The sequence below is a fragment of the Ictidomys tridecemlineatus genome, chromosome 7, assembly GCF_052094955.1.
Source record: "Ictidomys tridecemlineatus isolate mIctTri1 chromosome 7, mIctTri1.hap1, whole genome shotgun sequence".
Taxonomy (NCBI): Eukaryota; Metazoa; Chordata; class Mammalia; order Rodentia; family Sciuridae; genus Ictidomys; species Ictidomys tridecemlineatus.
Window position 1 is genome coordinate 20,005,451 of NC_135483.1, and position 25,112 is coordinate 20,030,562.

Sequence of the window (25,112 nt, forward strand, 5' to 3'; positions counted from 1 at the left end):
TTACATCACCTCCTTAATTACCACAGTACTTTCTGGGTAGGAACAATGTAAATTAGGAAAACAAGTTTTAGAGCACTAATAGTCCCTAATGTGGTTGGTAAGTGCACAGTCAGCTCTGGTACTCAGATAGTCATGACTCCAGATCTAGCTTTTGAATTTCTAAATGATGCTTTCAGACTCTTGTTCCCCTCATGGAATGACACCATCATTTTCTTATCAGGGATAGCACCTGCAAAAATTCAATTTCAATCTGTTGATGATGCCGTGAATGACTTTGTTTAGTTTACCCTTTCTCTTCCACAAATATCTTGTTGCTTCAAAATTATGCAATCTACAGAGCTGAAAATCAGTTGGTTAACAAAAATCAGAGCTACTCATATTTAGATAATACAGATTTTAGAAGAATAAAACACATTTTTTTTAATGCCAACAGTTTTTATGGATGAGCTGTACAAAATACAATCAATGTTTGTTATATCTCTTTCCGCCTGGAGTATTCACCTTTCCACTGTGTTTGCGCAATAACAAGATATAGGATATTTCTTCCAGCCTGGTTGAAGAATGTGTTGCTTTGAAAAGGCAGGATTGTAAATTTTTTTAAAAAAAATTCTCTCCTTGAAACTTTATGTAGTCCTTGGGAGATACCCAGATGTAACCCTGAAAAGCCTAATATAAATTCGCTTGTTGAGAACAAAATTGTTTTAAAATACTATTTATGGGACATTTCTAGTGAATTATTGTATGAAGAAATGATTATTCAATCAATTTTATTTTAGAAAAATCTTGATTTTTTCCCCACATATATAATATGATCTCCTTCTATCTGTTGATATCTGCAAAATTGTACTGAGCTTGTACTAAGTCACCTTCACAACACTATTGTCAAATATTGGCAACCATGCATTTAAAAGAAACCAGTGAACACTGAGTCTTTAAGGCAAGTTTCTGAATCCCCTGCATCTCTGTTAATTAACCTTTGTCTTTCACTTGGAAAAATAATAGAGATGGATTATTTGAGCCCCTACTATCACAGGGCACTATGGATGAACTTCCCATTCAACATTAAATCAACAGGCATAGGCAGGATAACAAAAACCATGGATTGGCAGTTTCAACCATCATACTGGAGGCCTGCCCTTTTTTTTTTCCTCCAAAGAATTTATTTTGTTAAAATTCCTTGCTTCCTTGGGCCTTAGTATTCTCATTGGGAAAATGGTATAAAATGCCTATGCTTCAGAGTTCACAGACTTCATCAGGATCAAATGAGCAATGACATGCAAAGGCGTTTTATAAAGCAAAAGTTCTTTGCAAATGTAGGTTTTCATAGTAATTCCAATTAAATGTGTGTTGCCTTCTAAGTATCTTCCAGGCAAGGATTCTGGATGAATCTTAACTTTTTGAAGGTTGTCATCTCTTGGAAACATCCATAACAAAGATGAGTCATAGAGAGAACTTCTGTTAGTATTATAATATTCATAACAGATATGATAGCATTTGCAGTATGCATAATAAACATTCTTATTTTGGGGGACTTAGAACAAATCAGAATATGGATCCCCATGGGCGCTGTTTCTAGGCTGGGTATGCCGTCTGTTTCCCCCTCTTCTCTTATCCCTTTCTTTCCCTCCACATATTTCTAGGTGTTCCTGTTCCTAACCATCTTGGCTGGCATTCTACCAAAGGATATGGGCATGAGCATTGTTGTCCTGCTTTATGATTTTTATTAAGCTGCCTATCCTTCAAAATAGCCTATGCCACATTCTCAAAAGAGAATAAATAATGAATTCCATAACCTGACAAATTTCTATTATTAAGGTGAATTGAATAAGATGTTAATGGGAGACCTTGACTTTCATGTCATCACATCTTAATGACATTTATATGATTAGAACCTTCAGAACTTTGCCCCAGAAGTGAAAAATGGAAAGATCACAATTTTGGCTAGTAGACTTTTTTTTTGTATGACTTAAAAATCTAGGTTAAAAATTGATTAGTTGTCAACATTTAAAAATATGAAGATATAAAGTTACAGCTTTCTGACTTCTTTTCAAATGCCAGGTCTTGTAGCAACACGGATTGCTCCATGGCAACATTAACAGTGGCTGAGGAGCATATGGCTCCTCTAGAAAAGCAATTGTGTTCATGTATCAAGGTCCTCACCTGTTCCACCTGGTTTATGTATGTCATCAGTCTGGCCCCTCTAGGATCTGAGTTTGTGGTCCTTGCTGACCCCACAGAACTAACCTCATTAAATCCCAACTCATACCCAGTGATGAGAAAAAATCGTGGACAGATGGTTTAAGGAGAACATATGTTGTTGATCTGTTTTTCTCATTTCATTAACCCTTTTGCCAGCATTTTAAACAGTCTAATCATATGTCACAAACCATAACTGGAGCATCAGTTTATAAGAGGATAATCTAGAGTTTCATTGAACTGTTTACTTTTAAATGTCAAGTGAAATCTGCTCTAAGATTTAGTCTGTAGTTCAAGGCAAATTTTACCAGCTCCATCAATGTGAACTCTACACACATTCCAGATTCCATGCCAGACACAGACCAAGCCGTAGGAAGGGGACCTCTGGTATGGATTTTTCCACAATGTAAGTAGATAGAGAGTGAAAGGTTTCCCCATGAAATGTTACATGTCACATGGTAGAGTGACATGTTAGAGGCAAGGGGAAAGACACCTGGAGACACAGTGATGGTAGCATGTTGTAGTATCTAGAATTTCCTCAAGACTTCACAACCCCTCTCTCATTCTCCATACTTAAGGGGAGGAAAGTCTATGTGAATAATCTCATAATGAAGAAAAGTGAAGACGTAGTTAACGGGAGGCAGCAATCAGGAACACGTTGTTTGAAAACAACCCTTCTCTCTCTCTTTTTTTTTCTTTTCAATTTCCAGAGTTTCCTCTTACTTAAATAAAAAAGGTAATATCTAGGGGCGTGAGATGAAAGTGTAGGTCTCTAGAACAGGTCCAAGGCTCCAGTCTAGTATTTTTCAGTGAAGGATACAGATCAGAAGCACAAAAGGAGTCTCTATGATCCCATGTGATCTGCAACAGGTCACTAAGCTAGAAGTTCCTCATAGAGCGGTTTGAGGTTAAGCATTTCTATGTCCGGGTAAACAAGGGGAACTTTCAAGTTTGACCAGGGCCATAGTGGGTGACTGGTCAAATATTTGGATTGAAAGGCAGGTAATACCTTGGCATTAGTCACAGAAGTCTTTCCTGTGTGTCTGGCTTTGAGCAAGGGCAGGTTAGCTTATTCATCACCAACCAACCTAATCATCTCTGACCAACTGGTCAATTACCTACAGTGGATAGAGCTCTAAGGGGAGGTGACAGAGCAAATTCCAAGTGAACTCTTCATGTGGCCATAGACAAACACCTTCTGCTCAACTAGTGATTCAAGCTCTCTCAGGACCCATGTCATCTGGTGAGCTCTTGTGTCAAGGATCTATTACATACAAACATGTTAAGTATGTCACAGATGAGAGACAAGAATGGATAAAACCAACTGCAGTGGAAAATGAAGGGAAATTTCAATTGTGTAGGATGAGGGAAATTACTTTTTCTTCTTGACAAACTCACAGACAAAGTACATGGTGAGATGACACTCCGTATCATTCCATCTGCCCGAACTCAGCATTTCCACACAGTCCTCATGACCATAGGGGTCGCTGGGCTCCCCCTCCTTCCAGTTGCTATAGTTCTGCAGTGGGGTGTTGTCCGTGAACACATACTGCCCCTCTTTCTCAAGGTCATTCACCCCAATGAACACCCGGAAGAAGCCACTCTTGGCAACATAGTCAGCAATAAGGGTGTTGATGGCTTCATCCTTGGGCATGGCTAGCATGCCTCCCCGGATCCTGCAGTGGGTGAGGGATTCCCTGTAGTTCTTCTCCTCCTGCACGATGTAGTAGAATTTCTCTTCAGTTTCCCTAATTCCTGCAATGACTATATAGGGAGGAAAAAGAGAGTATCATTATGCATCTCCAAAAGACTACAATACAGACAGATGTAATTCATTTGTTTAGCACTTGAGAATTATTTTGCAAGGTCCTATCATGAGAGCACCGCTGTTTTTTTTCTCTAATCATTAAGTGGAGAATGAACATCTACCATCTGTCCTTCCTTCCTTACCTCCTCAACCTTCCATAGAGCTGTCCAGCAGGGAGTTCCATTGATAAGGATTTGCTATGGGAACTGCCACCCAGATCATTCCATACTATCTTCCCAGCCCCACTTATGTTTTAGCCATCTTTGCCCATGATCATGTCCTCCTCTGTCTTCTATTTCCATGCCTGGAAAGTCTTACTGCTCTTCTACCTGACAAACTCCTATTCATCACTTAAGCAGTCTTTCTGATGCCCCTGCACAGACACGGGATTCTAGTGTTCTTCCCTGTACTCCAGTGCTCTCCCACTTTACAGATCTTTACAGGTCTCAGCATATTCTGCTCTAATTGTTTGCCCACGTGTTACTTCTACTCCACTGTGAATGTCTTGAGGAGAAGGCCCATGTCTTTGACGCTCTTCAACCTCAGTGCATCGACCATTCCCGGGAATGATAAATGCTTAATGACTGGATAGAAGAATAATACAGAACCTTGTCAACTTTGGGCAAAGTTCTGAGGCTGTGAACTTGTACACTGAGATTGTCCATGTTATCCAGGTACAAGAGGGATACCAAGTTACTGACTGAATTTCCAATACAGTGAGAGACTAAGAATCATCTTTAGCTCATATAATGGAATACTTTGGGCTTCAGGGGTATCTACATATACATTTGGCATTCATAACTTTAATTTACAAAGACTGTATGACCACTAAAATCTTAGAAACTACTGTTCTGTGTTGTACCTTTGAGATCTGGTTTATCCATGACAGTCTGTCATATTAGATACAGATTCTTCAGTAGGGTTACAACTAGAGCTATAATTAAGGTGATTATTTAATATCAAGTATTCTCTATGCCTCTAGTATTACCAGGTAACTATGAACACAAGATGGCAGCTGTGTGCTTCCTATAATCTATAACATATGTATGTGAATTACAATAGATAAGAGTACAAAAAAAATGAAATCAGTTATAATAGTAACTACTACAGTTCCCTCAATAACACTTTCTCTGAAGAGCATATATGAGCACTTTCTACTTTAAAGACCTCACTGCTAACTGTTATGGAGAAGTAGACAAAGGATAACAAAAATGACCAATATGGGAAGTTACAAAACTTAGAGAAACATATGATTTGTACTGAATTTCACTGTGGGGTAAAAGGACTCAGGATAACCTGTTTTCAAATCATGTTTATTAGTTTATCTGTGGGCAAGATACTTTCTCTGAGCTTTACTTTAATCATGGTATCTGTCATAACAATCATAAACATTCCATGAAATAATGCTAGCACTCACACATTATCTCAACTGCTTAAGGAAATGGGTCTTGTTCTTCTCATCTCTTTTACTGAGATTCTTGCTGTCCCTTTTTAATCCCCAAGGCACAAGTTACCAAGCTCTACTCTTTTCTCCATTGCCCTCTTAGGAAAGTACCTATTATTTTTTTTTTAACCAAGAGGCAATATACACATGCATGAATCTATGTCCTAGAATCTCAGTGGATATTTAGCATTTCAGTAGGCCTGTAGACTGGTGACACTATCCCAGTAAGTCTTTGTCCAACCTAAGGTATTTTTTTGCTGGGAAATGTGTTGAAAGAGACAAAATCCATAGATATATAGTCCAAAGCAAAAGAGAACTTGTTCACCATTCTTGACGAACTTCATAGATGTCTTAAGCCGGGCAACACTAATGTCAAGTTGTCCAACGACTTTCCGGTATCTTCCACAATCACAGACAGTACCTTAAATGACAAAAACTGTGCAATCATGTGGAAGTAAATGCAAACCAATTAGAAAGGGCATTTGTTCCTTTCCTAATATTTACTCTCTTTTTCTAGTCTGATAATAGCTCTCTGTGAAGGCTATCCATTTAACTTTTTGTTTAAAACAAGGTTTCCAATTTATATCATTTTTAGGAATCCAGACAACATCTTTTAAAGTGTTTGAAATGATTTAAAAAATTCTAAAGTAAATTTTTGAAAAGAAGAATAAATCTGACACACCACCAAACAAGCGTGGTGAACCATTTGGCATTTTTTGTTGAACACAGAACTTCTCTGTTCAATCTCAGAATACAATTTTTACAGCTTCCTTAAAACACATTTGCAGCCAGGATCTTGTGTTACTGCATTATTCACTCACACAGCACTCCAAAGAGAGGAGACATTTTTCATGATTTGATCAAATGTTAATTCTGATTATTCATTTAAAGTATAGCTTGCATGTTTCATGTTTGCATGTTTTTGAAAACCAGCTGTCCAGTTTGTTGGTTAACTATGATTTTAGTTTGCCATTCTCCTTTCCTCACCTACCTTTTCACTTTCATCTAGAGAAGCAATTATATGGAAAATAAGATAAAACTCAAATTGAGTCCCTTTTTCTGTTTAATAATGTCTGTTTCATGTAAACATTTGTCTTCCTTTTTTCCTTGGTCATGTAAAAAGTAAAAACAATTTTATTAACCAAAGGAACAACAACAACAACAAAATCTGTGGCTTAATTATTCCATATTCTCTGTTAGATATAAGGTATGAAAACAGTACTTTGAATTACTTAGTCTTCACCACAGCCCTGTGAATAGAAGCCACTGAAATTCCCCAGAACAATCTACCTTGTTGAATCTAATTCAACAAATATTTATTTTTTCTTTCTCTGGAAGTGAAACTGAATACTAGGGGAACTCCCTGGCCAGAGAGGACATTCTGGAATCACAGGCCCTTTCTGGATCAGGCCAGCGTTTGGTTGAGATGTTGGTGGAGTGTAAGGCATGGTATGTTGATGCAGGTTCTGCTGATTCTCCCCTGGGTCCCAGAGATTGAGGGCTGCTTCCTGACTTGCTAGGTTTGCTTTTCACAATAAGCATGACAGGCATGGAATGTGCCCTCATCTCCTTCCCTAGGGCTTGGAAAGTCACCGGTGGATAGAGAGGAAAGTTCCCTTCTTCCCTTTCCTCTAGCCTGAGAAAAGTCAGGTTAAGCAAGCTGAAAGTAATTTTGTTTTTCTTTAAAAACATACGTATTTTTGAGATAAACATATTAGGAACAATGCTAGAAACCACGGAGAAAAATGAGTATACCATACCTGCCTTGCCTTTTTCTCCAGGTATCCCAAGCAAACCCTTTTCCCCTTTGTCACCTGTATAAAACAGCAGCAGAGACAGAAATGCACAATGAAACAAAAAGGTAAACTCTTTATTTAGTTTGAACTGTGGATTGAACCCAGGGATGCTTAACCACTGAACTATATCCCTAGCCCTTTTTATTTTTTTAGTTTGAGGCAGGGCCTCTTTAAGTTGCTGAGGGCCTTGCTAAGTTGCTGAGGCTGGCTTTGAACCCATGATCCCCCTGCCTGCCTCAGCCTCCCTAGTCCTTGGGCTTATAGACATGTATCATGGCATCTGGCAAAAGGTAAATTATTTCAAGAAGAAAAAATCCTACACATTTAAAATCAGAAGAAATAGTTTTTCAAATTGCATGGGCAATATCTCGAACTAATAACCCCTGGTTTTAGATAATTTCCTTCTGCATTGGTTGTACAGGCACAGCTAATCAAATGAGTCATAATTTCTTTAGATGGAATGTGGTATCCCAGCAGGATGTGTAAGAAACATTTGAATCTGTGGTATCTGTCCTACTAGCATTTTTTTTTAAAGTGGCTTTCCGAACAAGGCTAATAGAATTCTCAGTGTGTTTTTAATTTTAGAAATACAATTGCTTTGCAAATCTGCATCAGTTGGTTACCACGTTGCAGTGTCAGTGTATTTATTAAGCCCCAAGTCATTCTGTGGCTTTGCTCTTGGATTTTGAAAAACATGTGTTGTGCTTTTTCAATTTAATTCAACAAATATTTATTATTTACTCTCTGCAAGACAAAGACCTGGTGAGGATATACAGGGAGGCAAGATTAAACCTCTGACTTGAAGGTTTTACAATTTTCAGGAGAGATGTGATAGATGTAAATATCTATACCATAAAGTTATGTCAAATATATTTTACTGATAATCCTCTGTATTCTCCTTTGTATGTGACCATATTCTTATTTAACCAGAGACATCCAAAGAATGATTCTTAAAGAATTAGGAATTTTAAGACAAAGAGAAAAAAAATGTTGATTTTTTTTTTAAACTTTAAAATTAGCTCTTAAAACCCACATCAGACACAATAGTTGAAAGGAAAAGCTTTTCATTTACAAGAGATAAATGTTTGGTGGATGTTCTTGAGGATCAAAAGAGAAGACCCTGAGAGAAATAAAACAGATTTTACAGTTTCAATGGTTATCTGGGATAAGAATAGGAAAAAAAAAAAAAACATATGAGGGATAAATACAGGCTGAAGGTCACCCAGGCTAGGAGGAATATGGGGCTTAACCCCATTGGAGTTCGGTGCAGCCAGGAATTGGGTATATGACCCAACAGAACAAATCGAAGGAGGAAAGAGTCAGCAAGGATGTTCCAACTTCATCGTTCATCAGCCACAGGGAAAGAACAAAGCCACTCTAAACCCTGTAGGGTGCCCTTTATCATGGGCACTGAGGACGCCCGTTAGCTCTTCTCCACATCACTGTCTGACAAATGCTTTCCCAGAATTCAGTTTAAGGTGGAAGAGAAAGTCCCAGAACTTGAAATTTAGACAGTGGTAAAGTCAATGACACTCGAGGGTGAAAAATGCTGTGAGAGAGATATCACTGGACAAAGAGAGGGAGCCAGAGGAGAGAGTGTGTCACCTGGAAGCATGAAGGAGTGTTTAGCCTTTGAACCTGGTTTTGAAAAGTTTCAGCATCAGAAGATAGAAGTGAGGGCTTGGACAGCATATAGCAGGGGGTACAGCTGGGGAATGAGAATGGAAATATGTTGAGGACCTTACCGAGGAAGATTGGTCTCTTTACAGTTTTTCTGTTTCCTGTGAATTCCTTATTTCCTTATGTGCAAATTGGAAAAGAACAGATTTTCCAGAATATATTAAAGGAGGCAAGGGAATATGTATTTACTAAAGGCCAATCAGTTGCCAAGTACTGTTCTGTATTCTTTACAAATGTTATCATATTAAATCCTGTGAACGAGATACTATGATTGTATGTATTCTACAGCTGAAGCAACTGAGGGTCAGAAAGCAAATAACTTGCTCAAGGACATCCAGCAATTAAATAGAAGTGCTGGTACTCAAACCCAACCATTTCTGACTCTGCAATTCATGGTGTTTCCCAAATGGTTTGACCAATGACTTAATAAAGTAGAGTATTTGAAAAATGTTCTCAAAGTGAAATAAACCAGATATAGAAAGACAAATACTACATGATTTCACTCACGTGTGGAATTCAAAAAACGTAGCCTCGTAGAAGTAGGAAAAAGAGTAATTGTTATGTCAGTGTAGTGGGGAGAAGTTGAGAGAGGTTGGTCAATGGGTACAAAGTTATAGCTAGAGAGGAGAAATAAATTTGGGGATTCTATTGCACAGTAGGGTAACTATAGTCAATAATGATGTATTGTCTACTTTAAAATAGCTAGAAGACAAGATTTTGAAATGTTTTATCACATAGAAACAATAAATGTTTAAGATAATGGATATGCTAATTAATGTCATTTTATCATTACACAACATATACATGTATCCAAATATCATATTTTACCCCATAAGTTTGTACAATCATTATATATCAATTAAAAATAAAACAAGGGGCTGGGATTGTGGCTTAGCGGTAGAGTGCTCGCCTAGCATGCGCGGGGCCCTGGGTTTGATCCTCAGCACTACATAAAAATAAATGAATGAAATAAAGGTATAAAAACTTTTTAAAAATAAAAAATTTAAAAAACAAAATAAAACAAGAAAAATGAAAAGTAATAGCAGTCCTTCTCACCACCAATAATTATATGAACTTAAAGCATCATGAATATGAGTTTAATATTTTTATTTTTTTAAAATTTGTTTATTTGCATGCAAATCCCTTGTAATTCAACATGTATTAAAGATTGTTTCCAGTTATGTTATGATTCTAGTTCTGGGTAAGTCCCACAATAGGCATACAAGAAATATAAATACAGAGCAGTGGTTCCCCACTCTTTTTACTTTCTTTCTTTCTTTTTTTTTCTTTTTCTTTTTTTTTTTTTTTTGCAGTTTTGCTTTACACGGTTTCAGTTATCTGTGGTTAGCTGCAGTCCAAAAATATTAAGGGGAAATTTTCAGAAATAAACAATTTTTAACTTTCAAATTGCATGTCATTCTGAAGAATGTGATGAAATCTCAAATCATCCTGCTCCATCCTCCCTGAAATGTGAATCATTGCTTTGTCCATAGTATCCACATTATATGCTACCTACCCATTAGCCACTTAGTAGCCATCTCCATTTTCAGATGAACTATCATGATAGTGTAGTGTTAGTTTTCAAGTAATACTTATGTAGTAGCCTAATGCTATCTCACAATGCCAATGTCTTTCACATTACTTAATCTCATTATATAGGCATGGTATCATCTCACATCACTGGGAGAAGGGGGGATACTACACAAGATAATTTGAGAGAGTAAAGGGGGTAAAAAAAAGAAGACAACATTTGCATAACCCTTGCAGTATATTGGTATTTTAAGTTATTGTGGTTAATCACTTAGTTTGCCTAATTTATAAATTAAACTTCATGATAGGTATGTATTTATAAGAGAAAACCATAGTATATTCAGGGTTTGATACTATCTGCAGTTTCAGGCTTCCACTGGAGGTCTTGGAACATTTCCTCTAGGGAATGGAGGAATACTGTATTTGCTTTGGAAAAATGATGAGATTAAAAAAATGAAACGTATGTAAAAGATAAAGGAGAAAAGATGGATGATATCATGTATGAACAGTGAAATAAATGAAAATCCTGGTAAAATCTCAACAGGAGAGCAAAAGACGCCTGTCTGGGGTTCACGGTAGAGAAAGCTAGATTGAAGCCGTCGCCTTCAGCTGAATCTTAAAAATGCAGGAAGCAACTTCTTAAATTGGCATGTGGCTTTTGTTCTGAGAAGAGGTCAACACTCTAACTGCTTTCTAGTATTTTGATATTAATTCCTTTCCTCCCATAACAAATGGGAACACCATAGCAGTGGGGTGAAGTGAGACCATAGAAACCCCACAATTTAGGGTTTAAATCCTGGCTCTGCTTTCTAATAGCTAAATGTGGGCAGGTTATTTAATTTCTTTCTTTTTTAAAGATTGAAATGAAAGTATCTAAAATGATAAGATCATCAGGAGAATAAATTAGGTAATGCTATCTCCTAACGGGATGAATATTGATCTGACTCACAGAGGATGCTAAACAGATGTTAGCTTCTGCCCTGTACCTGAGTTATGGTAGAGGAATGCAGGACATGATCTTAGCTGGTGCACAGAGCATCTGGGATTAGTGCATCTATTTCTCCAAAATTCATTACAGTTTAAGGTCATCCACAAAACTTGTTTTGACCCATGAGTGAGAACATGTCTGTAATACTGTCTTAAGTTTGAAGACTTAGAGGTCACATTCAGACAAACAAAAAACCACAATGCTTTCAGTGTAAAAGGATTATTGACCTCAAGTAAAAACATTTATTTTGCTATGAGATTGAATGTACCTATACTAAATCATTCTTATTTGTTATTTCTCAAATGAAATATTGACATCCAGAAAGCCACCTTATCCATGCAAGTGACAACATTAAGGTCAGCCTAAAAAGTTAAGATTAATCCAAGTCAATGAAAAACTTAGAAGGGCCATCATCAAAATGAGGGTGATAAATATCAAAGTAGAGATTAAACATGAAATTAATCCAGGTGGCCCAGAACACCGCATCTCTATTTCTTTTGAAAATTCGAGGACATGCTCGTAAATTTTGATGACATATCTTTGGAGGAGAAGGAAATCTTAGTGGCCAATAGTGGAAATGGATGCTAAGGGAAAAATAGAATTTATAGGAATAAGGAGTAGGATAGAAAGCCGCATTGTGGGATATAAAGTGCTTTATTGTTCTTTTTAAAAATTCTTATTGTATCAAACAATTTGTAAACTTTCTGCTATATAACAGGTTTTAGGATAAAAGTAGGGTTCCCTAAGTAGAGCTTATATTTATTTAGGCAAACGTACCCAGTGACTCTGTCATTCATTTATCCCCAGAGCATCAGGGGGAAACATAGGAGCTAATAGACATGGCATTGAGGACAGTGACAGAGGTATGCATAGTGCTTCATACCCGAGCCTCCAAGGAGAAGCAGGCCTGTGGGAGATAGGTGTAGTTACCCCTATCATTTCCAGACTCTTAATAACTCAACAATTCTGGGAGTTCATCCACAATGAGATTCCCCCATCACAAAGGGTGGAGACTCTTTGCCTTTTCTTGTCTCTGTTGTCTACCACTTTCCCCCAAGTCTCTTGGTCTTGTTCTAGGAGATGATTGAAACTTGGACCAAGATCTTTAACTAGCTCTGCTTGTTAGAGACTTCATAAACCTGACACATCTACATCTTGAGAAGTGCAGTGTCTAAGAATGACTCACTGAAGCCCTTTACTTCTGGGCTTGTTCATGTCAGTGGATTGCCACTGTTCTCCACCTCTGCTCTCCTCAGGGAAGTACACGGTATCTTCAGATGGGTCTTAGTCTCTTCTACCATGGCTAACTTCTAGAAGTCTTGAAATCCAATATATCCCTCTCTAGCTACCCCCTCTTAGGTGTAGATATGCTAATTCCAGGTGATCCGTGTACCACCCAAGAACATGTCCTGTGTTCCTCTACTAGAAATACTTTATCCAGTGATTCCCTTCTGCTCCACACCATGTCTCCTGAAGTCCTATTCATAACCATCTCATGCCTCCAAATACGTGTGTGATTTTTTTTTGACCTAGCTAATTACAATTAGCAGAAAGAGCAACCTAATGCAGGCCCATCTCTCCTGGCCTATAGAAGAAGCCTGAAACATTTTCTTTCACCTTTACAACTTATTATTGACATATTAAAAGTAAGAATACTGCACAAATTGAAAATATCCCCTTGCAAAGTCTTTTTCATTGATACCAAAACTTTGGATTTAGACAAACTTTCCACAGACTTTCTCTGGCCCTGTATTTTTCAAACATTATTTATTTTCCACAAACTACACATTTCTTGTGCCAGATTCTCCAGGACATATTGAGATAATGATCTGACATATTGCTCAGTGCTTTGTAACATGATTTTGGATAGACCAGCACAATAAGTGGTAGTACTATATTTGGAGGCTATTCCTACATTGGACTTGCTAGCAATAACTTGATTGTACATCAAAATATGTACAATGTACCTTATGAAGTTCAAACTTAATGTTTTACCCTCTCTAGTTCCTCTTAGCTAATGCCCCAAATACTTGTATCCACTCCTGAACACCTGATACTAGGTGACGGAGGGAAATTGGAGCAGGGGAGAACAGCCTTAAGTCATGCTTTCTTGATTAGTAACATCACCTCCAAATATCAGTTCTTGGGAGTGAAAAATTCTAGTTGTTAAAATATATAAAACATAAACATATACAATATAAATAAATGAATATACAGTCCATGAATAACATTAAAATTTCACCAGAAGAGGCAATTAGGAAAAATACATTATAAAAGGCTTGTTGGAGGAGCAATTATTTAAGAAATGTGGAGAAGCACTGTTTTAACCAGTTGAGGCCAAATGTCTCACTAAGACATAGGGTTATGTGAACCATGCAAATGAGAGGCTTGCTAAGGGGTCTTGGAAACCATGCAAATGAGGGACTCTAAAGCCAAAGTTTCACTAGCCACAAACAGTCTGTAGCAGGACCTGTGAACCCTGAGGAGGGTGTGTAGCTCTTCTCCAACCACAAGGAATTCAATTAGAGGTGAATGTGCAGTACAAATCCCTGAATCAATAATTACCGTATCAGTTTCTTTTCAGTACACTGCTCTGCATCCCTGCCTTCAAATGTGACCTAAGGAAATTCCTCAAGGGAGTTAGTTATAAAAGAGTGGAGAGAGAAGAAGTACGGAGTGAATTACAGAATAGAAGAGAGGGGCCTCAGCCCAGACTCCCAACTATCACCCTATCTGCAGGAAGACACTGCAGGCCACAGAATGGCACTTGTTCAATTATGCAGAGGCTCAAGCACTTATGAAAAGATGGAGGGTACATCAAGGTGGCAGAAACAGTAATACCCCAAGCCACTGAGCTTCCCTAATCTATGACTTTGTACAGGTTTTCTTGCATCTTTCTTAAATGTCTTCTCCCCATTCCCTCAAGACCTAAATCACTTCCTCCTCTTAACAGTCTTGCCTTACTCTCCCATATGGCCCCTGTAGTAACCATGCCGTTCAGTGTTATGATTTTTGTTGATAAATTTCTATCTTTTTGAATAGTCTCTGAGTCATTTTCTATACAATTTTGATTTTCCTTTAGCTCTGTATCCACAAACCAAGTGGAAAAATGCCTGTAAGATTGAATTATTGAATATCAGAAGCAATTAGAACCTGTTACTATTGTGGGGCTTGGGGAGAAGAGGATAGGGAAGAATTGCTTAGAGAATAAAGAGGAGACTATCTCTGTTTTCTAATATTGAGATAGTGACTATGTTCAAGATCAAAATATGTCTGAAATCAAATGGGGATGCACACATATACCTCAAGTTTCTATCCTGGTAATAGATCACAGGTATAGAATCATTAGTTTACTTAATTCAAATTATGAAAAAAATTTATTTTCTTCTGTACTGATTTATGTTTTATGAATAATCATCATGTCATTTTAATTGTACCAAGAATTAGTAGCCAATGAGTGGATCTGAAGGAAAGTTTAATACAGACACTAGTAGAACTTTAGGCTTGACTCTGTCCCTGAAATATTGTTAAATTTTGCTCAAGGACTTTCTTTCTTTGAGCTGCGAGATATATTGCTTGTGTAAGAACCAAGATAGGAAGACAAAATTTATCTTTTAAAAGAGAGAAAAGGGATCATTTTCATCATTCAAAATCTTAAAAATATTTTAAGGATATGTCCAATTTACTTTAAGTTGCTACTACAGAAAAAAATGCAACTTACCCTTCTTGCCAATAGGCCCAGACTTGCCAATATTGCCCTGGGCTCCTATATCACCCAGTTCTCCTTTAATTCCTGAAAAACAAAGAATGCCATTTTTAATACCATAAAGTTTTTTTCTTCCCTTTAAGAATGTGACTAACATGAAATTTGCCAAAAAGAAATACTAAAAAGTATATTCTTCGTCCTGTGATACCTGATTTGTATCTTGTGCTATATTATCTATTTTAACAATTATACTTTATGTATACGTTATTATGAAAATGAAATATAGATTACTATGACAATCCTGAACATGATGATATTAAAATACCTGCTGGTACAGTATTTCTAATGACTAAAGCATACGATGTTTAATTTTAATGTTAGATAAGGGCTCAGTAGAAGGATTCTTATCCTCCCTTTTGAATCTGTTCCGCTACATCCACTTCGGCTTTACTTTGGGATTCTATTTTCTCTCTCTTTTAAAGCAAGGTTTGCCCATCTTAGCAACTTTAAAACAGAGGAGGAAGGTGCAATCCTAAAATCTGGTGATCAAAGCAACATCAGAGATGGTCTTGCTGAGTTTTTATTCCAAATGTATAATCAGGGATTACAGCACTATTCTAAAGCATGATTGATGTCTTTTAAAATACGATAATGTAAAAATATTTACAAGTAATAAAGCTTTATTTTGTAAGATTTTTTTAAATTGACATACATATTTCTAGAAGAAGATGGCCGTTTCTCAAAATAAGGCCTCAAGGACTTATGTATCCTTTCTTGCCTTTCAACTGCTCAAAATTTTCAAATAAGGGCAACTATCTTGTAGCAGTTGGCAGGGATTAATTCAAAAGTTCAGAAGCCTCACAATCCAGAGGCTGTGTTTTAAGGAGGTTTACTCTGGACATTTTAAGGGGAAACATTTCCTTATAGTTTTATGTTATTCTCATCTTCTTTGCTTCTGATCATCTCATACTATTCTCTTTGCCCATTGTGTTATTCATTTTTAGAAGCAAAGAGGATGTAAAGCAATAGAGATCTTGGGGAAAGGAAACATATCCACGGATCAGGCAGCTCTTTCTATTTCTTTGTGTCTTTTCCCTGAAGCTCTAGGCCAACGGCAGAAAGTTTCTTAGCCTCAGCTTCTGAAGAGAGATTCAGCCTTGAACACAGCTCTGTTTCTTAAATTCCTCCTTTCTTAGATATTCTTGGAGAGAGCTACTCCTTTGGGGCTCCCAGAGTGTCCACTCTGGCCAACCCTAAGAACGCAGCTGCAGAAATATGTCTTCGTCTTGTTGACAGGCAGGCTCATAGGAGCCCTTGGGTGGTGAGTTAATTCATGTCTGACATATATTCCATGTGTCATGGGGGCAGAGAAGATAATGAAACTGCTAAATTTCCAGGATGAAGGCCAGGGCCAGGACCAGGAGGGAGAAACATAAGCACTTTCAGATGGTAGTGTCAATTTCCTATGGGTTTACCTACCTTTTGGCCCCCTGCGCCCCACTTTGCCATCCTTTCCCTCTTCTCCTGGATCTCCTTTTTCACCATCATCCCCTTTAAAAACAGAAAAATAGAGAGAGTGAAGCAGCTCAAATAGACACCAAAGTGCATTCTTCCCAGGGGAGGGTGAGCATGGTTAGATTCCGCCCTGCAGTACAGAGCTTGCCTTGCAGCTCAGATGTGATGACGTGTTGAGTCCAGGCAGGCTGGAAACCCAGGTCAAAAGAAGAAACTTCCAGTACATCTTCTCTTTTATTTTTCTCTGTATCCTACTTTATGTTTAAAGAATCCCCAAATTGTAAGCATGAACCAGGAAGCTAAGAACAGGAGATGTGGAATGCGGAACAGCTTCAAGAGTCGCGTGTGAGTGGCAGCTGTCTGAGTCATAGGAGAGTATGGCTCTAGCACCCTGAACAACCCGGAAGGGCTGAGCGAGTGGTTTCATGGAAGGTACCCTGGACTATGAATTAGGAGTCCCAGATTTTAACATCATGTTCGTTATTCACTAATGTTGTGAATTCACTAATGTTGCTGCCACCAAGAGATCTGATGGCCAACTCCATTCCTTGGGGCCTGAGATGAGGCAGAATGGCAGAAGTGTGTGACAGAGAAAAGCAACTGGGAACATGCACCAGGAAGCAGAAAGAAAGAGCTCTCCTCACCACCACTAAATATAAACCCAAAGGCAGGCCAGCAACGACCAACCTCCTCCAGCCACACCCTACCCGCTTTCAGCTCTCACCCAGTTAATCCTATGGGGAGAACAATTCACTGATTATAATCACTGATTGCATCACTGATTAACTGGTAATATCTGATTAGGTTAAGGCTCTTATAAGCCTATCATTTCTCCTGTGAACCTTCTTTCATTGTCTCACACAAGAGCTTTTTGGGGATACCACATATCTAAATCATAACATGAGCAAATCTTTGAGAAGTCAATGATTGAGTTTACTGATTTTGGAGTAAGACTGGTCTGGACTTGAATCTCAGCTCCCCCACTCACCCTATCTGGAGGAATGTGAACACATGTTCTTCAAGTCTCACTTCCCTCTCCTGAAAACTGAATTAATAATGCTTATTATAGTGGACTCTTAAGAAATTCAAGTAAAATAAAATACATAGAAGACCTGGGACACAATCAGTGCTTATGCAGTGATGGCCTTTGCCATTCCTTCCTTTGTTGATGAAATTTCCTCTTCCTTGGGGTAGGCCTAGTATCTGCCCTTTCTGCTTCGCCCAGTTTTAAGATCAACAAGGCAAGCGGATGAGTGTTGCTTTGAAAATAAAGAGCAAACAAACATTGTGCTAACACCAGATACCTACATTATCACTGCAGTAATCTCAGGAAATGAAGGTCTCTGTCCATCACCAGAAGAAAGATGGAAAAACAAAGTTCTAATGGTATTAATGAAATTCTTGGAGTTGGGAGGAAAGTTGGGATGTTCTTTGATTTGTCCAGGTAAAAAATATATACTGAGAGAGTTTCTCCATTTCTTTTTCCTGAGAGGAAAATGGGGTGGGAGGAAGAATTCTGGGCAGTAATACTGGTCAAATTAAATTGTTAGATTCCATGCATGTATGAAATCATTAAATAAAATCATGAAAAGTGTATGGGTAAGATGGATTTCTAGTTGTGAGATTTGGGGTACTGCCCAAGGGGATCTATAAATTTCTGAGGAAGGGAAAAGATGCACAGAGGATTTATGTGGTTAGACCAGAGGGATACAGTTTGGACCAGGTTGCATTTTTCTAGCTAAAGTTAACAGTAAATGTTTATCGAGCAATTTTAACATGTGCTAAGCGCTCAGTTAAGGACTTGACATGGAATCATCATAGAAGACTGCAACTACTATTATTGCATTTTATAAGTAGAAAAAAATGAGACTCTGTGGGTGACGGTGCGTGCTTATTGTCACAGAGCTAGTTAGTTGGTTGAGGGAGGATTCAGCACCATACACTCTTCTACCCCTCCAGATCCCTGTCACTATGTGGTATTACTTTCAGCCTGGGCTTCTGTGACTCTTAACAGATGGTGAATTTTAGAGAATTTGGCACTTTGTTGAATTCTTGTTTTCAGGGAGAAAAGGTGATATTCAGAAAAAAACCAACAGTTTATATTATCTTTTAAACAAGAAAGATAATGGGGGTAAAAAATCAAAGAAAAAGCCTTAACTCACTATCTCAATGACTTAAACCACAGAAAATGTATCCTTCTGGTAGGTTAGTATAATTGAGAACTAACTTTGCCACTCACTAGCTGAGGGACCTTGGGGAGTCCTTAGTTTTTCTGGGCCTTGTTTTACTCATTTGTACAATGAGAGAAATTTTCTCCAAAGCAGTTTTTCTTTTTTTCTTTCTTTTTTTTTTTTTAAGAAGTGTCAAATTATAAAGGTATTAGACTCTAGGAAGACCTCTTTGTCACTCTGTAGAAATTTAAAGCTAAATTATTCCTCTAATAGCATTTGTTTAAAACGTTATCTTACACTCAATATGTCAGTTCATCTCTGTCCATCCCTTACCTCCTTCTGTGACCTTAGGAATGGCTGAGATCATACGTGATTTATTCTAGCACACCCAGAATTTAGCACAATGCCTGATTCTGGTTCTTAATGCCTGTAGAGTTGTATGTACTTTGAGGGAACCATAAAACATTTTACAAATGTAGTAATAGAATTATTGAGTACTATGTGCCAAGAGTGTTCTTGGTTCTTGACATGCATTCCATCATTTGATTTCTGCAATCTTTGAGATGGATATTATTTTGAACTCTGTTTTATAGTTGAGGAAATGGGGACAAGGGGAGGTAATGTCATTATAGAGGGTCATACAGCTTAAAAACGGTAAAGTCAGGATTCAAACCAGACCATTTGTCATCAAAGCCCGTTCTCTGAACAAGCTGTATGATTCGGAGGAAATTCCTATCTTACAATTTCTGGTTCTTATTTTTTTTTTTTTCAATTTCTGGTTCTTATATTGTTCTGTTCAATGGGACTAGGAGGTATGTCCTGTTCACCAGAGGTTGAATTGTAATGTCAACTGTAAAGTCATGGATGTGAATATTAGCATTATTATCACTTCCATTCCCACTTCTCCTTCCTGTGAGTTTTCCCATTCATTTCCAAGGAAGTGTCTAACTGGAGGCAGCTGGTGAGTGACAGTCATCTGCTGCTCCCTGGTGGCTCTGGGAGGGTGAAAATCACACTGCTGTTTTTGTAACCTATGTGACTGTATCCAGCCTGGTGGCGAGCAGGAGGCTGGCAGAGATGAAGTAAACAACTTGTGTCCTTGCCTTCAGCTTGGGGCCCGGTTCATTTGATCTTTGGGACTTGCTTTAATGAGAACAGAAGGGAGACATAAAAGTAAGCTTTGGGAAGGACCCCCACTTGGTTCACAGTTGTCCACTTTTATCCTTCTGGCAATATTTCACTGGATTAGTAGTGCTATTTAGCTTTCATTTTAAAATAGCCACTTATGTTTGAAAATTAGATGAAAAGCTATAAACTGAAATAAATGAATTTCAGTTTTATAAAAGTGATTTGTTTGGGCCCCTCTAGGCCATTAGCTTGGTATGATAATCTCTCCAGCAGAATTCCAGCAGAGTACACAGTTGACCACATTTTCTTAGGTACTCTTTTCTTTCCTTTCTCTCAAGTAATCTTTTAAAATTGAATTCTACTTTGAAACTAAATAGCTGAAGCTAGGTCGGTACCCTGTACTCAAAAGAAGTGATTATTAAAAAATTAGGGCATTCATTTTGGAAATGTTAAAGAAAATTCAAAGGAAGCTACGCCTTTCTCATTGCCAATATCATTTTAAAGATGGACGAAGTTGTTAGCAATCTTTCTCTTGATCAGCATTAAAACCAAGTAGGATAGTTACCAGGTGTTCTTTATTAATGAGGCAAGTACTCCTGCCTAAAACATGTACTTTCACCCCTACATGTATCTTCGTTCCACAGGTGCCAACTGCATCCTCATGTTCGGAAATTTCAACAATCCTATTGATTATTCCCCAGACCTCTCTGATATACATCAAATACACTAATAGGGTCATACAATGGATCAGTAGTTTTCCTTCTCTAATGGTTTTGCTGAAATATTTGGGCCTCCTTGAGATTTGCTATTGCTCACTTTTCCCCCATTCATCCAGCTTATCATACCCCAGGGTACCTGCACTTACCCCTGACCTGTCTTGAGTTATTTTAACCCAGTCACTTCCACACAGCTCTCTCCAAGGTAAAGGGACTGTAGCATTGCTAAAAGCCTAGAGCAAGTCATTTCAGTTTTCTGAGTATCAGTTTCTTCCTCCATAAAATGGAGAAAAATCATTCCTACCTTGTAGGATTGTTGTGAATTGAAGGAGATAGTGGAAAGAAAGTGCTCACACAGCTCATTGGGTAAACCCCTCTATTTTTCTCTAATAATTGGAAGAGAAGCACAAAGTGATTGTTCCTTGGTATTCACTACCTCAATCCTTATTCTATAACCATTGCTAACGTTTTTTATTTGTGCATATTTTATTTAGTCTTACTCTTTCCTATTGTGTTTATCAGTATTCTTTTTCATTGTGACCAAAATACCTGACCAGAACAATTTATAGGAGGAGAAATTTATTTTTGGTTTCAGTTCATGCTCAGCCTCCTCCATTGCAGAATCATAATGGAGGAATGGTGTGGCAGAGGGAAGCTGCCCAGTTGTTGGCAGTTCAAAAGCAAAGGAAGGAGACAGAGACAGATATATTCCCCAAGGTCACATCCCCAGTGACCTACTTCCTCCAGCCATACCCCAACTGCCAATCATTTTTACCACTTCCTAGTAAACTTATTCAAATACTTAATCCATTAAGTGGATTCATCCATGGATAAGGTTAGAGCCCTCACAATTCTGTCTTCTCATCTCTGAGCATGGCTGCATTGCCCAACACTATGAGCTTTAGGAGGCATATTCCAAACTTAAATCACAACTATGAAAATTTTCACACGTTCAAAGATGAAAAAACAAACACACCCATCACTGAGTTTAGCGACCACACTGTCATTGGTTCATCCTTCTTTCTGATTTTTTATTTGCCCATATTTTATTTAGTTTTACTCTAGTAAAATCAATGACATATCTTTCTTAACTACTTTAGCATGTGTCCCTAGATGATGGGAACAGTCTCCTACATAACCCTATCACCATTATATAGATCTTATTTTCTAATGGTCTACAAGTATTTGCTAAAATCGCCTTCATAGAATTCTATAATCTTGTTTGTCTTGAGTCCAATATGATTAAATATGCTATGACATATTTAATCTAGTAAAGAAGGAGAAACAAACTCTTAGAAAGTGTTGCAGAAATTCACAGACTAAGCCTAAATTCTTTGAAAATAAATCATGACAAACCATTCATTTGCTCTTTTGGTAGAACTAACTGATAGATCAAGAAACTACCTTAAACAAGTATTTGGAAGAAAAATTCCCATTGGTCATTCACAAAAGGTGGTTTCTGGGAAAGTGGGCTGATCTGTGATGAAGCCCATAGGCAGAAAACTTACCTATCCCCAGTGCAAGTCTCCTCATTATATTGATTACCTGTTGCTGTAATCTGGCAGTTAAATGTGTCCCTACGGCCCACATGCTAAAGACTTGGTCACTAGGATGGTTCTTGCTGAAGAACAATAAACATTATGCTTCTCAGGAATACAGAAGAAATATTTACTTGGAAGTGGGACATGGATCCTCCAGGATATATTTCTGATGTTTTCCTCTAACATTCTGTCACACAGTTATGATGAATGTACATAAAATAAGATCATTCTTGTAGAACAATGAACACATTCCCTAACACATTTAAAGTGTTCCAAAAATATTGTAGGAATATAGCTACAAAGGGACCAGTGGAATCTTAGTTTATAGGAAAATGTGTCTTTAAGTAGAAAAGATATCTCAGAGAGCATCTTATAAGAAAGATATTCTTTACAAAGATTTAATTTGGCAAAGGTCTTCATTCTCAGGAACCATATTTCTATTCAAATTCCCTTTGGAAGCCTGATGCAATAGATGAAACTGGAATTTATACAAATATCTGTTTATAAGTATGTATGTTTTTATGTATATATGTATAAATATACAGACATGTATAAATATTTATATTATACAGATATAAATATACAGAATAAGTATCTATTGGTTAGTTCTTCCAGAACAACAAATGGAATTATGGAATTATTCTTAGGCTTACTCCTATGAATTTCTGCATTTCTTTCTGAGAGCTCATTTCTGTCTCTATATAAATATAAATATATATATATATATATATATATATATATACATACACAAATATATGTATACATATGTATACACACATATAAGTATTCATGCATGAATATATGAATTTTAGCTATACACACATACATAGATGCATATGTGTGTATTATACACATATATATGTGTACAAACTTAGGCTTAAATTCTGAATTTGTCATATAATAGCTCTTTAATTGTATACTAAATAATTTATACCTATACTTCAATAAATAATTGAGTTTAATAAATAATTGAATTTTAATCATTTTAATAAGTAACTTATTTAATAAATTATTTAAACTTAAATTAAATCTTGTACTAAATAATTAACTTCCCTGCTTCAGTTTTCTATCCTGGAAAATGGGGATAATGACCTTTTCTCACAGAGTTACTTGACGACTAAATGAGATTATGGAGGTAAAATTCCTAAAAGAGCCCTTTGCATGGGGTGTGCCCCACTACTCATAGATGCTGTGTGTATAGTGGGTATTCTTCCTGGTACCTATCTCTGGCATTCTGGTAACAGCTCCACAATTTTCTGTAGCAAATTAACACTCACTCATTCTTAGACCATTTGGTTTGGGCTTTACTCCTGGTGATTTGTTCAGTAAATTGACATGTGACCCAATTAGAACCTATTAAGTCTCAATTTGAGGTTTTCAGTTAGAACTTACACAAAACAAAACTTGATTTGTCTGGAGGGATTACAGAGGAGATAGACTATCATTGAAGAGTTTGAATCTATCTTGACACCATGAAGACAGAATCTGCTTTACAACAAAGTCATTATAGAATAAATTAAAACCAAATGAGTAAACTGAGTCCAGAATATATTGCTCAAGCGTCTGCATCTAATGCATCTTGAATTCCTTTTTGTACTGAGTCTCTAAATTGCACTTGTCTCCTGTTCGTTTGTTTGATAAACCAGGGTAGGTTAGGTTTGTGATGGGTTCTTGTGTTTGCAAACACAAGTTTCCTTACTAATACAAGCTCTAAGCAATAATCAGGAGAATGGTGTCCCTTCCCAGGTGAGGTAAAAACCTCAGGAGAAGATAGGCATGAAAGAGTCACTGTTATGGTGCATAAAGGAAGGAATGCCTAACTCTACCTGCTCACATCCCAAACCTCTCTCCTTGCTTTTTTTTTTCTTTTTTGGTCAGGATTATGTAAATGGGATTTCTCACACTGGGCTCCACCCGAATAACCTTACATTTCAAGGTATGTGCAAAGCAAATAAGCAATCATACAAATTTGTCACTATATTATAGTGGGTTGGTGATGAAATGTTCTCACAAGTGAAAGCTCATGTGGATTTTTATTTTCTGTTGATCTCCATGTACCTTACAGATACAGGTCATGGGTCACCTCCTCTGTCTATGAAGAGTCTTCAAGGTACAGATGTTCCTGCTTCCACCTCCCTTGTCAAGAGTCAGAATTTATCTCTCTCCCTGAAGGGCACCGATTTTGCTCTTCACAGCTCCATACCACGTAGAGTCCTAGAGGGTCTGGGGTGACACATTGCCTTCTTTGCATCCCTAGCTGTTGGCACAGTCTGGGGTGTTGGTGCTTTCTCAATAAGTGTCCTCAATATAAAAGGAACAGCTTCTCTAAAGACAAGGTGGATAAATGAGAACTTAATGACAGTACAGTCAAATGAATTTGTGATTGATTAAAGTGTCATTCTCAATAGTGATTGGTTAATAAAGTGACTTCAGTCTTCTAGGGGTCTGTGGTGATGGCCCATAATCTAGTGAAGCAGCCCAGATGAATACACAAACCACTGCTTCTACTGTTTCCACGGCTGCCCTACACCCCATATTTCTGCTTTCTCTTCAATTTTACCTTTGTCTCCCGATTAGTTCTGAATTTCCCAGGCTCAATAACCAACTCAGCTTTGATCATTCCCCCTTCCTCAAGTCCATCTGGATTCCCAATTTTTCTCATGTCCATTCTTTCTTTTTCCTCCCATACTCACTTGCATTACTTTGCCTCTGCCTGTGCTTTTGCCCCAAACTTTGTCCCTATAGGTGATTCCTTAATGGTCTCCAGAATGTTTGTTTTATTGACTTATCTGAAGTGCCTACAATATTTTCTGTTCAATAAATAGGGTTGCAATACTTGTTTCCTTGGATTTGGACTTCAGTTTCCCAAACCATCTTGCAAATTAATCTTCAAA

The 25,112-nt window shown here is 37.5% G+C and overlaps 1 protein-coding gene across 4 annotated transcripts in view; it reads right to left on the reverse strand.

Annotated features, from left to right (window-relative positions):
- Positions 1–379: 379 nt before the first annotated feature.
- Positions 380–25,112, reverse strand: part of Colec10 (collectin subfamily member 10) — a 157,794-nt gene continuing 133,061 nt past the window's right edge. For all 4 annotated transcript variants that reach the window (XM_005316210.4, XM_078016756.1, XM_078016755.1 and 1 more), the window contains 5 exons: positions 16,627–16,698; positions 15,163–15,234; positions 7,208–7,261; positions 5,773–5,868; positions 380–3,960 (listed from right to left, as the gene is read on the reverse strand). In XM_005316210.4, the coding sequence (XP_005316267.2) occupies positions 3,569–3,960; positions 5,773–5,868; positions 7,208–7,261; positions 15,163–15,234; positions 16,627–16,698 (686 nt within the window). In that variant the 3' untranslated portion in view covers positions 380–3,568. The remainder of the gene's footprint in view (positions 3,961–5,772; positions 5,869–7,207; positions 7,262–15,162; positions 15,235–16,626; positions 16,699–25,112) is intronic.